The sequence below is a fragment of the Sylvia atricapilla genome, chromosome 25, assembly GCF_009819655.1.
Source record: "Sylvia atricapilla isolate bSylAtr1 chromosome 25, bSylAtr1.pri, whole genome shotgun sequence".
In the NCBI taxonomy this organism is placed as follows: Eukaryota; Metazoa; Chordata; class Aves; order Passeriformes; family Sylviidae; genus Sylvia; species Sylvia atricapilla.
The window spans coordinates 4,073,423-4,084,894 of record NC_089164.1 but is presented as its reverse complement, the minus strand read 5'-3'; the positions used below and the strand labels follow the sequence as shown (position 1 = coordinate 4,084,894).

Here is an 11,472-nt window from a genome sequence, read left to right as displayed (position 1 = left end):
CAAACTAGAGAAAGCAATTACCGTGGTAAAAATAGCACTGGGGTGAGTTCCTTGTACAGTCTTCTCCACTGCTGTTTTGAAGATCAGTTTGGGCAACCAGGTTGAACTCAAGAATTGTTTTCTCTGAGTTGTTTTGATCTGTAGAGAGGACTTTTTGTAAAGGACTTTTAAGTTCTCTTCCAGCTCTGTTTTCTGTTATTTTTCTATACATACATCAATTCTGTAAAACACTGCTGGAGTCTCTGGTCAGTAACGTGCCCAGAGCCACTTCAGTGGCAAAGGAAATAGTACCAGACTCCAAGCTTGCTTTCCTGGCAGTAAGTAAACGAAGTGTCACTCCTAGATAGGGCCTGAAAATAGGAGCTGAACGAGTTCATGCCAGGAGCCAACATCCACAAGTGGCACTGAAGTGGGGGATAAGGAACCCACATGTTTTCCACAGAAAACAAGCAGACCTGGTGACAGCAGCCTGACCTGGACACTGCTGCAGCACTTGTGCAGCCTCACGGCCACCACTGCACACTGGGAGCTCTGGGCAGTCCTCATGGAGCTTGGGCAGCTGGCCCCGAGGGTCTGATGGGTGAGGGAGCTGAAGGAAGAGCTTCCCTGGATCAATACCTGCTGAGAGAATGTGTTTTCAAGGCCAGCACAATGCTTTGTTCATCTGCACTGGAGATTCCAGATGTCTGTGACTCGTTTGGTATCCGAATAGTTAAAGGAAATCGCATCTACTCCAGCTGGATCTTCTCTGCATAAATGACCCGTTTGGCTTGATCTGGTATTGGACTGTTTACGTAACTTCAGTAATTAACCACTATCAGCCTCATTAATGAAACATAAACCACCTCTTCTGCTCATTTATAAAGCATTTGTCAAACAAAACTCAAACAAAGGGCAGAATCTCAGCGAAGTAACAGCCCTCCAAGAGCTACTGAGCCCTGACTGCAAGGCACAGCAGTCATTTTGTTGTTGTTTTTCAGTAGAACTGAAGCAGAAGTGATGGCATTGTCTATTGCTCTTGGCTAACTTCTCCCCAGGCCATCTGAGATCTGTCACATGAGGGCAAGGATGCCTGAAGAACTATTTTGGCCATTTCAGTACAAAATACTGATGTTCCAACTCATTACTGTAAATCATTAAATGATGAAAGCAAGAGTCAAATATTAAATGACTAAAGCCCTCAGAAAACTAATTGCTAATTACAGTAATTGTTGCTCTATGTGAGCTAAAGGTTATATTAAAATAATGATTATTTCACTACAGGATTAAATCTCTCCTGTTGGTAAACTGTTCTATTAAAGAAAGCTGAGTATTAACAATAGAGATCACCTATCAAAATGATCTAACCTAATCTTTACCTATTTTTATGTCAAAGAAATGAAATGGTCCAGAAGCATAAAATGCGCTGGCAGACACATCCATGCCAAAAGTTTTGTGACACCTTGGATTTCCTTTCCAATTTGATGAGGAACTCATGAAAAAACTGCCAGTTTCCTGCTCCCCCTCTCTTCTGTTATTTATAGATCTTCCAAAGGTTCGGGAATGCTGACATGGTTGGGATTGTTCTTCACGGGTGTGGATGAACCTCCCAGTCCTGGTGAGAAGCAGCACAAAGCCTTGTGAGTATCAGTTTTGCCTGTTGGTGTTACCCTGCACAGTGAACAGCTCCCATTTAGCACTGCAGAGAGGTGTTCATCAGTGTGAGAATATAGAAATACTCTTTGTTTTGCATCAAATGTATCAGATAAATCCTCACAATCAAATTGGATGAGAAATAACTCAGAAGATGGAAGTTCTTGTTAAGTTCTTAAATGCTTTCATGGGATTAAATTATTAAATACCAGAACAAGGAGTAAGAATAATTTTGATCTTTTTAAGACTGATTTTTTTCTTAATCATGAAATTGTTGGATAGTTTCACCTTACATTTTCTTACAGGCTTGGTAAGGCCAATCTTGAAAAACTAAATATTATGTCAAATTTCAGTCCAAGAGCCTGACTGCCTTAAACTCACCCGAAAATCTCAGGATGGCCCACAAAATGTTACTGTTTCTCCTGCTTATTCTCTTAAACTTAATCTGCAGTGCCTGCAGGCAGAGTAGGTACAATAAGTTCATCCATTCAACCTTCCCAAAGTCCCCGGGTACCCTGACACCTTCCCCTCTGCCAAATCTGTTTCCCCTTGGCTGGAAAACCAAAATTGTTTGATAATGTGCTCCAGCAAGGCACAATGCAGAAGAAACCAAAGCTATCAATTAGGTTTGATTACAATCTAAAGAGTTGGTAATTCCTAGAGAATACTCCTAACTATAGGCACTGCAGTGACTGTACTTTGTAGATACAGCAAAGGGAAGCCAAGACCGGATTTCCATAAAGCAGACCCTGACACTTTGTATTAAGCATTACAAAATAATTATTGTGGAATCCCTTGCTCAGCATTTTATCAGCAGTGGTCTTGCTGCTGAGAGACTGAACTAACTGGATGTATTCATTTATCAATGATAATGTTTTTCCTTATTTCCAGCCTGGATTCCATCTTGAGGACATTTGTTTTAACAGTAGAAAGAATATTAGACTCATAAATGTGAGTGCTGCGGTGCAGTGGGTGACTCCTCAAGATTTATCAAAGCAAGATAATTAGGGTGAACAATAAGACTGAGTTTCTTGGTAATAACTTCTGTCACAGGGCAACTCTGCATTATGCCACGTTAATGTACCTTGAAGTATGGGCTGGGAAGTGCAAGAGGAGGATTCCTTTGGGCTCCTGGTTCATGAGTCTCTAAGCTACACTTTTGTTGAAGGCCTTAGCAGTGAAATTTTGACAGTAGCTGAGAGCTGTGTGAACACTAGCACTTAATTTTAAAAGCATGCAGTCAGAAAGTGTTGGGGTGTGTGGTGTGAGACGGGGCTGGTTTGCCTTTTAAACAGCTATAGCTGCTGAAATAGTTGGGTTTTGAAGGAAGAACTTGTAAGGGAAATGAGAATTGTCACATTCAGCTTTTAAAAAGCTTGTGCCCTGCTGCATCACCACGGGAGACTTGTGCTTTCAGACACTTAGCCACAATGTTTCTACCTGCGCTGACCACACTTACAATTAATACAATTTTACTGAAAATCCAGGAAGTATCCTAGAAATTTGTCCTTTATTCTTTTTTCTCGTTCCAATATCTAGATGTCACTGCATCTGTCACAGAGGTTGCCATTTGATACCGGTCTGTTCATAGAATCCCAGAATGGTTTGGGTGTGAAGTGACCTTAAATCCCATCTTGTTCCACCCCTGCCATGAGCAAGGACACATTCCACTATCCCAGGGTGCTCCAACCTCATCTTGGACACCTCCAGGGATCCAGGGGCAGCCACAGCTGCTCTGGGCACCCTCACAGGGAAGAATTTCTTCCACAGATATATATAATTTGAATTTCCACTCTTTCAGCTTGAACCAATTTCCCCTTGTCACGTCCTGATGAGGGGTCCCTTTCCAGCTTCCCTGAAGCCCCTTCAGGCCCTGGAAAGGGCTGTGAGGTCTCCACACAACTTTGTCTTCTCCTGGTTGAACAACCCCAGCTCTCTCAGCCTGTCTCCATAGGGGAGGTGCTCCTGTCCCCTGAGAAATTTTGTTCACTTTTGGTCCATCCAGATTTCTTTTCTTTGTGATTTTCCTACAGTTAGTAAGAGCCTCCTCTGCTGTACTCAGAACTGTTATGTATTTATCCCACCACAGAAATACTATTTCTGATTTTCCAAAGATGGCCTGGAAGCAGTTTGGGCTCTGCAGCAGCGTTGTTGTTCTGAGTGTCCCTGTGCTCTGCTATCCAGCCTTCACTTCTCCTGCTACAAGAACCCTGTGCTCTGTTTGACAAAATACAGCCATGTGGTTAAGAGTTATTAAAAGCATTAAAACATTAACCTCTTGTAACCCCATTTTTCACTTTGTACACACACATAAGTGTTTAATCAAATCGAAGTTAAACACTAAAAACTTTGAGAGGCCAAATTTATACATTCTATTTAGTTTACACAGAATTGATGTGATAAGCCAAAGGAATTACAAGGCACCCCTACTTAGAAATGCTCATCTGTTGATTTGTTTAAGCTCTGTTGCTACACACTCGAAGTTTTGGTGAAAAGCATTCCCAGCATTTAAACCAAGGAGCTCTGTCTACTGGGACCCGCTGTGTCCTGGCGCCACAGGAGCTCACTCTGCTGTCCCTTGGAGCTGGACAAATGATTCTGTGTCCAGATCTGCTGGAGGGGAGCTGAGCCCCAGCCCTGAGTGGGAGCACGGGCTCAGTGCAGTGTTGCAGTGGTGTCGTAGACCCTCATCTCCCTCATCCTGGAGTTTTATTCCTAGAAGCCAGAATGTCACAGAGGAGATAAACTGATCCTGAAATGACAGGATACAGCAGTGCTGGCCCTCACCTACCCCTGCTTGTCCCTATTGGCAGGGAAGGTCAGGATGGCACCTCTGACACCAGGGACAAGTGGGAGTTTAATCAGAATTATAAACACAAGAGCACAACAGGCTAGGAGCAGTTCAGACTCATCCCGGTGCTGCTCATCATTTCCTGGTGAAATGATCCCTCACCCTGCCCACACTGTGGGTTCCTTCAGCTAATTTCCTATGGATGTGAACTGGAAATCCAAGTGCCACATCTCCAAACGACTCATTCAGTGCCCAAACTTGCTTCGGGGACTGCAAGTTTGGTTTCACAGAAATCCCTGTGTTGGATAAAGTGAAAAAGGGCAAGATGTCCCTGGCACACAGAGCTCGTTCCACGGAGCTGTGTCAGGCCTGCCCTGTGAGCCTGCCCAGAGGCTCAGTGGAAATGGGTGCTCTGAGACAGGCTCTGGAGCAGGCACAGAGCTGGGACTAGGAGCAGAGGGAGGCAGCAGCAGGTGCTGAGCTGCACACGAGGGTCATGTGAGGATGTGAGAGTGGGACAGGGAAAACCAGCACTGGCCATGGCTTAGGGATGATGTGTTCGTTTTGGGACAGGACAATCTTTACCCAACTTGTTCTGTAACTAGGATGGTCCACACAGCAGTATTTGTCGGTTTTCCAAGTGTTCAAGACTTGCCTATTAGGATAGAGGAATTCTGATAAACTGTCTTAACTTTCTCGTATTCTCTAATAAGATGAAAAATAGGCAAAGACCAGAAGGTGAAATATGCTATAATCATGGTCTGGACTTTTGTTTCCAAACTAGTGGAAGGATTACATTTCCCGAATTTGCAGAATAGTTCTCATACTTTACTAATTAATCTGATTCTGATGAAATATTCCAACTGCAGCTGCTTATCCTGTTCTCTTTTGCATTGCATGCATGTTTTGAGATTGTTGCTTTTATAAAATTATCTTGTTCAGCACTTCTGCACCAGGCTTGATTATCGCTGGGATCATAAAGAACCTTCATCTGATAAAGCACCATGGAGCTTTCTCATGTGTCTGTGTGAATAGGGATTTAAACTCAAAAAAAATATTCAAATCAAAGGCAGTCCTGTTAAAATATTATTGTTAAAAACACTGTTGATGAAGTCGTTGGTATTGAACAAAGCTTTGTGGCACAAAGCCTCAAGGACAGCCCGGATCACCAACAGAAGCTTCAGTTAGCAAATAAGAATCAAAGCAGCAAGTCAGCATTGCACAGCTTGTTATTTTGAGTGGCGGATGTTTACTGTTGGGAGAGACAAACAGCAGGATCAGATAAGATGGGAGCCCCGCAGATCCCAGCCGGGATTGATCGCGCTGGGAGGGAGCAGCCGCACAGATAAGCGGGACCCGGGGTCAGGGCCGCCGGCCCTCCGCAAACAGCCTGTGCCGAGCAGCGCCCGCTCGGAGCCGGCCTCGTCCCGGGCTCCTCGGGCCGGGGCCGGGCCGCTCCCGGGGCACGGCGGGCTCGGACACAGCGTGGGCTGCTCGGGGAAGAGGGGCACATCCACCTGGGACAGGCGGCTTGGGGACGCCGTGTGCCGGGGGAGCGCGGTGTCCCCTCACCCCAAAACCCTTATAAATCCCCCAAAACCACCGAAAGCGCCCAGAGCTCCGAGCGCCCCGGGAGCGGCGGGCACCTCTGGCCCCGCCCCCGGGTGTTTGCCCCGCCCCCAGACAGCCCCGCCTCTCCGCTGGCCCCGCCCCAGACCACGCCCCCCGGCCCGGCCGTGGCGCTGTGGCGCCGCCAGGCGGCCCCTTGGCGCACGGCGGGGCTGGCGCCGGTCCGCGCCTGCGCACTGGCGGCGCTGTGGCCGCGGGCGGAAGCGGCGTCCCGGCCCCGCGGGTTGGCGTCCGCCCGCGCCCGGCGGCGGGGCCGGAGCGGGGCCGAGAGGGGACGGCGGCGGCGGCGCCGCGAGGGACATGGGCCCGCCGCGGCGGTGAGCAGCGCCGCCCGCCATGAGCTGCACCATCGATAAGATCCTGACGGACGCGCGGACGCTGCTGGAGCGGCTGAAGGAGCACGACACGGCGGCCGAGTCGCTCATCGACCAGTCGGCCGTGCTGCACCGGCGCGTGGCCGCCATGCGGGAGGCGGGCGCGGGCTGCGCCGACCAGGTGAGCGCGGCCGCGGCCACCCCCGCGTCTCGGCACGGCCCGGGCCGGACACACCCCCGTGTCTCGGTAGGCCCGAGGGGACCGGACCCACTCCCGTGTCTCCTCGGCAGGGCCCGGGCCCCGCGGCGGAGCCGCCAGACCCGTCCCGGCTGCGGCCGCACGTGCTGCTGGCGCAGGAGAACACGCAGATCCGCGACCTGCAGCAAGAAAACCGGGGTGAGAGGGGCCGGGGGCGGATCCTGGCGGGTGATGTGCAGCGGGGCCCAGGGGATGCTGGGCGGTGTGCCCAACCCCGGGGATGTGGCGCTTGTCCCGGCGGGGATGCGCGCCCGGTGGTCCCGGCGGGAGGGTCCCGTCAGGAGAGCAGAGGGGCGGCTGTGTCGCCTGTGGCGGAATCGCTGGGTGCCCCGGTGGGTCTGCGAGTCTCCTGGGCCGGGGGATCCGGGCAGCCCCTCCGCAGGGGCGGGGAGCGATGGGGCAGCGCCCGTCCCGCCCGCAGCTGGTACCCAGCGAGCTCCTGGCGTGGCCGTGACGTGCTGTGCTCTGCAGAGCTGTGGGTCTCGCTGGAGGAGCACCAGGACGCGCTAGAACTCATCATGAGCAAGTACAGGAAGCAGATGTTACAGCTGTTGGAAGGGAGAAAACGTGAAGACGCAGAACCAGTCTTGAAAGTCCATCAGGCTAATTCTGGGGTAAGGTGGGATGGGGACAGGAGAGTCTCAGACTGCTGTCCCATGCTCACTGTCATGCAATCTTTGTTTATATTCCTGTGATGTCGGTGCTCCAAAATACATCTTCTCCTAACTCTGACTCCCTTTGGTGGTATTTTTCCCTCTGTTCCTTTCCGAGCATGAAGGTTTGTAACAGCTGTCCCAGAGGACACAACCCCTTCACAGTCCGGGTGGAGGCTTTTTCTTTCAGCCAGGTGGTGACTTCCCTGGGTTAAGCTTAATGTACCCGATCCTCTTTAATAAAATCAAAGATGTGCAAGTTGTAATCATTCCTGTTTAGTAGCTGTAACAAAAGGGAAAAAATCCTCCTAAACTGTGAGCTCTGTGTGTGTTTAGTTCTTAAGAGATTTCACCCCCTAATGTTTTTAAATCCAGACACTCTGTGCAGTGGCTTCAGGTCTCCCTTTTTACACATTGGGCTCAATGATTACAGAACTCTGAGATGTGGCTGCTGATAACTGCTGCCTGTTTCTTATTATTGGTATCTGTTAACAACAGAATGATGTTAAATTTTCCATTTAAAACCTCGGAATTGTGTTAGGCATTTTTAAAAATGCGTTTTTATCTGAGTAGAGAACAGCAGATTGCTTCAACCCAGTGACATCTCATATCTTGTAGTTTTTGCATTGGAGCTGGAGCCAGCCTGGCTCTTCTCATGTCTTTCTTTGCACTTTGTGGCAACTCAGTGGTTCTCTTTTCTGAGTTGCTTAACTCCACGAGTAAGTGGTGGAGTAAGTGGTGTAGCTACGTTTGGTTTCTAATGCCCCCCTGAGTGCACGAATTGCTGTTTATCAAGGTTTTACATTTGAACAAAATTTGACAATGCAAAGCTGAAAAGGCTCTGAAGGAACCCTTTGAGGGATATCTCTTGTCTGTCTCAATGTCTAGGCAAAATCTTCTGTACTTCAGATTAAGCCCTGGAGTTTTTTTCCTTCCCACCATTTGGAGAACAGTAACAAACTTCTAATGTCTTTAGAAGAACTATATTCTTAGTATAACCGTCTTCCTGTTTAGAAAAATAATGGTTTAGAAAAATAATAATCTTTCTTCCCAGAAGTCTTCTATGTTCTCCAGCTCTCTTCTGGATGCTCTAATTTGTTTACATACTTTCTGAATAATGCAGTTCCAAATTGAATTCTCTGCTCTCTGATACATTTCTCTTCCAGAGGCAGTATGGGCATTTGAAGAGATTCCACCCTGCTCATTATGTGCTGTATTGCTCTTCAAGCAGGAGCTGTTGCTGCTGGTTGGAATTTGTCAGTGTTTGTTCCATGTGCATTTCTGAGCTTCAGCAAAATGCATCTTCCAGAGGATTATTGCTGTATCTAGACAGATTCTGTAAAATCTGCCTCAGGAGAGGTAGATTTACTTGCTTTAGTTTTATTGCTTGATGTCCTTCTGAGATAAGGCTGTATACTCTGCACTTCAAATCTTCTTTGCTTTTATTTTTGGTGTCTTTATAAATTCAGTCAGGCTTTTCTAATAAAGCAATGTAAAATTTGCAGCCTACTAATCATGTTCACATGAACCTGAATCTATTATCTCAGACTTTGGCACACTTGAAATTATTTCCCTTTAAGTCAGGGTGCCTTATCTTGCTGGCTGCTGTGTCTCTATTCACAGTTTTCACTGATAAAGGAGTGCTGATAAAGGACAATAAAGTACAAGTTCTTATCCTTAAGTATACAAAGTAGAAAGGCTTGCAAGTGCTTGGGAGGAAAGGATTAAAATTCAAAGCAGAGAGAGAACCCAAAATCAGGAAAATGGAAGTAAAGTGCTTTAGAAGGGATAAATTACGACTGTTGCTTTTGCCTGAACTTACTGTTTGTATTAATTTTGTGTCTTTCAGGAAATTGAAAGTCAAATAGACAGAATATGTGAGATGGGAGCGGTGATGAGAAAAGCTGTTCAAGTGGATGATGAGCAATTCTTTAAAGTTCAGGAGAAACTGGCTCAGTTGGAGGTAAGAACAGAGCCATTTGCTGGAGATAAATTGAGCTTTGTGGGTCTCTAGACTTTCTCTGGATTTTCTATGTTTGTGTCAAGGACTTAAAACACTAAAAATTTGGGGATGGGGTGAGGAAATGCAGAACATGATTGTTTATTTTCAAGCCATTAATGTTCATCTTGTATTTATATATTTATATATATAAATAAATAAAGCCAGGAGAACGTAAGCTTTAAATTATGTAATTTCCTCTCTCAGTGTGCCAGCACTGTATTAAATGCTTACATTACAAACTATAATGTACAAACTTTTTGTATCTATGAAGGAGTGGGACTGTTTAAAGATTAGCATCTTTTAACAACAAATTAGCACCTTTCTCTGATAGTCCTTTAGTTGGGAATTAGCTCATTTCTATTTCAGCAAAAAAATGTTGATTTTGCAGCTTGAAAACAAAGAGCTGCGTGAGCTGCTGTCGATCAGCAGAGAGTCCTTTGAGGTGGGGAGAGAAGATCTGCCAGACTGAAGCCTAGGCCACAAAAACCTCATCTCCAAGCCTTCAGAGACTGTTACGAAACTACCTGACAAGGATTTGTTGTTTCAGGTGTTTCCTTGTATATTTGTTTTATCTTTAAAGTGTGTGGGCTGTTTTCTTTGCATTTTTCTGAAGTGTTGATGGCAAAAACTTGCACCCTTCCCTGTCTTAGTACCTGCAGCACTCGGATGCTTAACACTGAAGTATTTGATGTGTCCTCCCTTGTGATGGTTCATTTCCTCTCCCTTTGTTATTTTTTATGAGCTTTAGTTAATAATTCCAGCTGTGCAGATGGCTCTTAAATCCGCCTTGTCTGTAGCTAGAGAACATAATGCAGGTTGTGATTATTGTGCTTGATAGAAGGAATAGGAAATGATTGAGAAACCAGTGTGAGAGGCAGGGATGTGGTTTGTTCTGGCTGCACAGGGCAGCTGGGCTCTGCAGAGTAAGTGACAGAGGGGCTGGCCTTTGTCACCTGGCCACTGCCGAGAGAACAGCAGAGCAGTTGAAGGAGTTGAATCACTCCTATTCAGAGCAAACTTTACCTTGTTTTAGGGGTGAAGGTTGGAGTTAACCCTTCCTGCCACGCACATTTTTGAAGGATTAATCTCTTTTGATAGATAGGCCTGTCCCAGCCTTCCCAGTGCTCCCAGTTCTCAGCCAGCCCTGCTCTGCTGGTGTGCTCAGAGCCTGCAGATCAAAGCTCTTTGGCCTCCCACAAGTTTGGGTTCGGGCAGAGAGAGTTCAGGTCTGCCTCAAAACCAAACCAAAGCAGCCCCACACACAGAATTTTAATGTCACATCACAGGTGAGTCTGGTGACACGTGTTCCATAGTTACCACAGGTCCTGTGTTGAGTGGAATTAGAGGTGCAGTGTTGTAGGAGTTGCTCAGTAGGGTGGTATTTTTAATGACACTTTTATATAAAAGATTTCTGTCCTACCTGTGATCAAAGAATAATCTTCCAAGAATGGTAAACATCTCATTTCCACTGTTAGCTTGAATTTTTAATGCCACTTTTTCCCAAGTGAGACTTTTGATAGATGCAGAAGGTGACTCGTTCCTGTGCTTACTGAGAGACAGTGAACACTGGAGATATTGTTAACATTTGGAATACCCACCAAGACTGGGTAATAAGGGATTTCTGTACAGGAGTGCTCTTGTATACAATCCTTTTCTATTAGAAATTGTTCAGGAGGGAATAAAAAAAACCCAACGGGAAATACTTTCTCAAGCGTTTTCTGTTTTGTGAATCCTGGGGGAATTCCATGTATTCTGCATATTCCCAAGCCTTTTGCGCCTGAGTGAAGTACTGCAATGACCAAAATGTTGAATTTTCGCTTTTTTAAATTCACATCATCTGGAATGCCTGTGATGCATTTTTATCTTCACTCTCAGTATAGAGTAACAACCCTCCAATTAAGTCCTTGCTGTGCAGCCAGAAAAAAGCAGAAACTAAATAGCAGTTGCTTTGATTGAGTTTATTGTTAATTAATAGCAGATAAAAATTTACAAGGGAAGTTCAAATATATTCACAGAATATCCTGAGTTGGAAGGGACCCACAAGGACAGAGTCCATCCTCTGACCTTGTACAGACCCCCCAACAATCCACCCTGGGTATTCCTGGAGCAGTGTCCAAACTCTCCTGGAGCTCTGGCAGCCTCGGGGCTGTGCTCATTCCCTGCGGAGCCCGGGCAGTGCCCAGCACCCTCTG

General features: G+C 46.6%; 2 protein-coding genes across 2 annotated transcripts in view; one reads left to right on the top strand and one right to left on the bottom strand.

The window, feature by feature from the left end:
• OLFML3 (olfactomedin like 3) overlaps window positions 1–11,472 on the bottom strand; it is a 289,605-nt gene that overhangs the window by 98,308 nt on the left and 179,825 nt on the right. The window lies entirely within an intron of this gene.
• SIKE1 (suppressor of IKBKE 1) lies at window positions 6,252–10,991 on the top strand. The gene is made up of 5 exons (XM_066335947.1): window positions 6,252–6,547; window positions 6,658–6,763; window positions 7,097–7,239; window positions 9,128–9,241; window positions 9,669–10,991. Exons 1-5 carry the CDS (start codon window positions 6,389–6,391, stop codon window positions 9,747–9,749), a joined length of 603 nt encoding a protein of 200 aa, XP_066192044.1. The 5' UTR covers window positions 6,252–6,388; the 3' UTR covers window positions 9,750–10,991.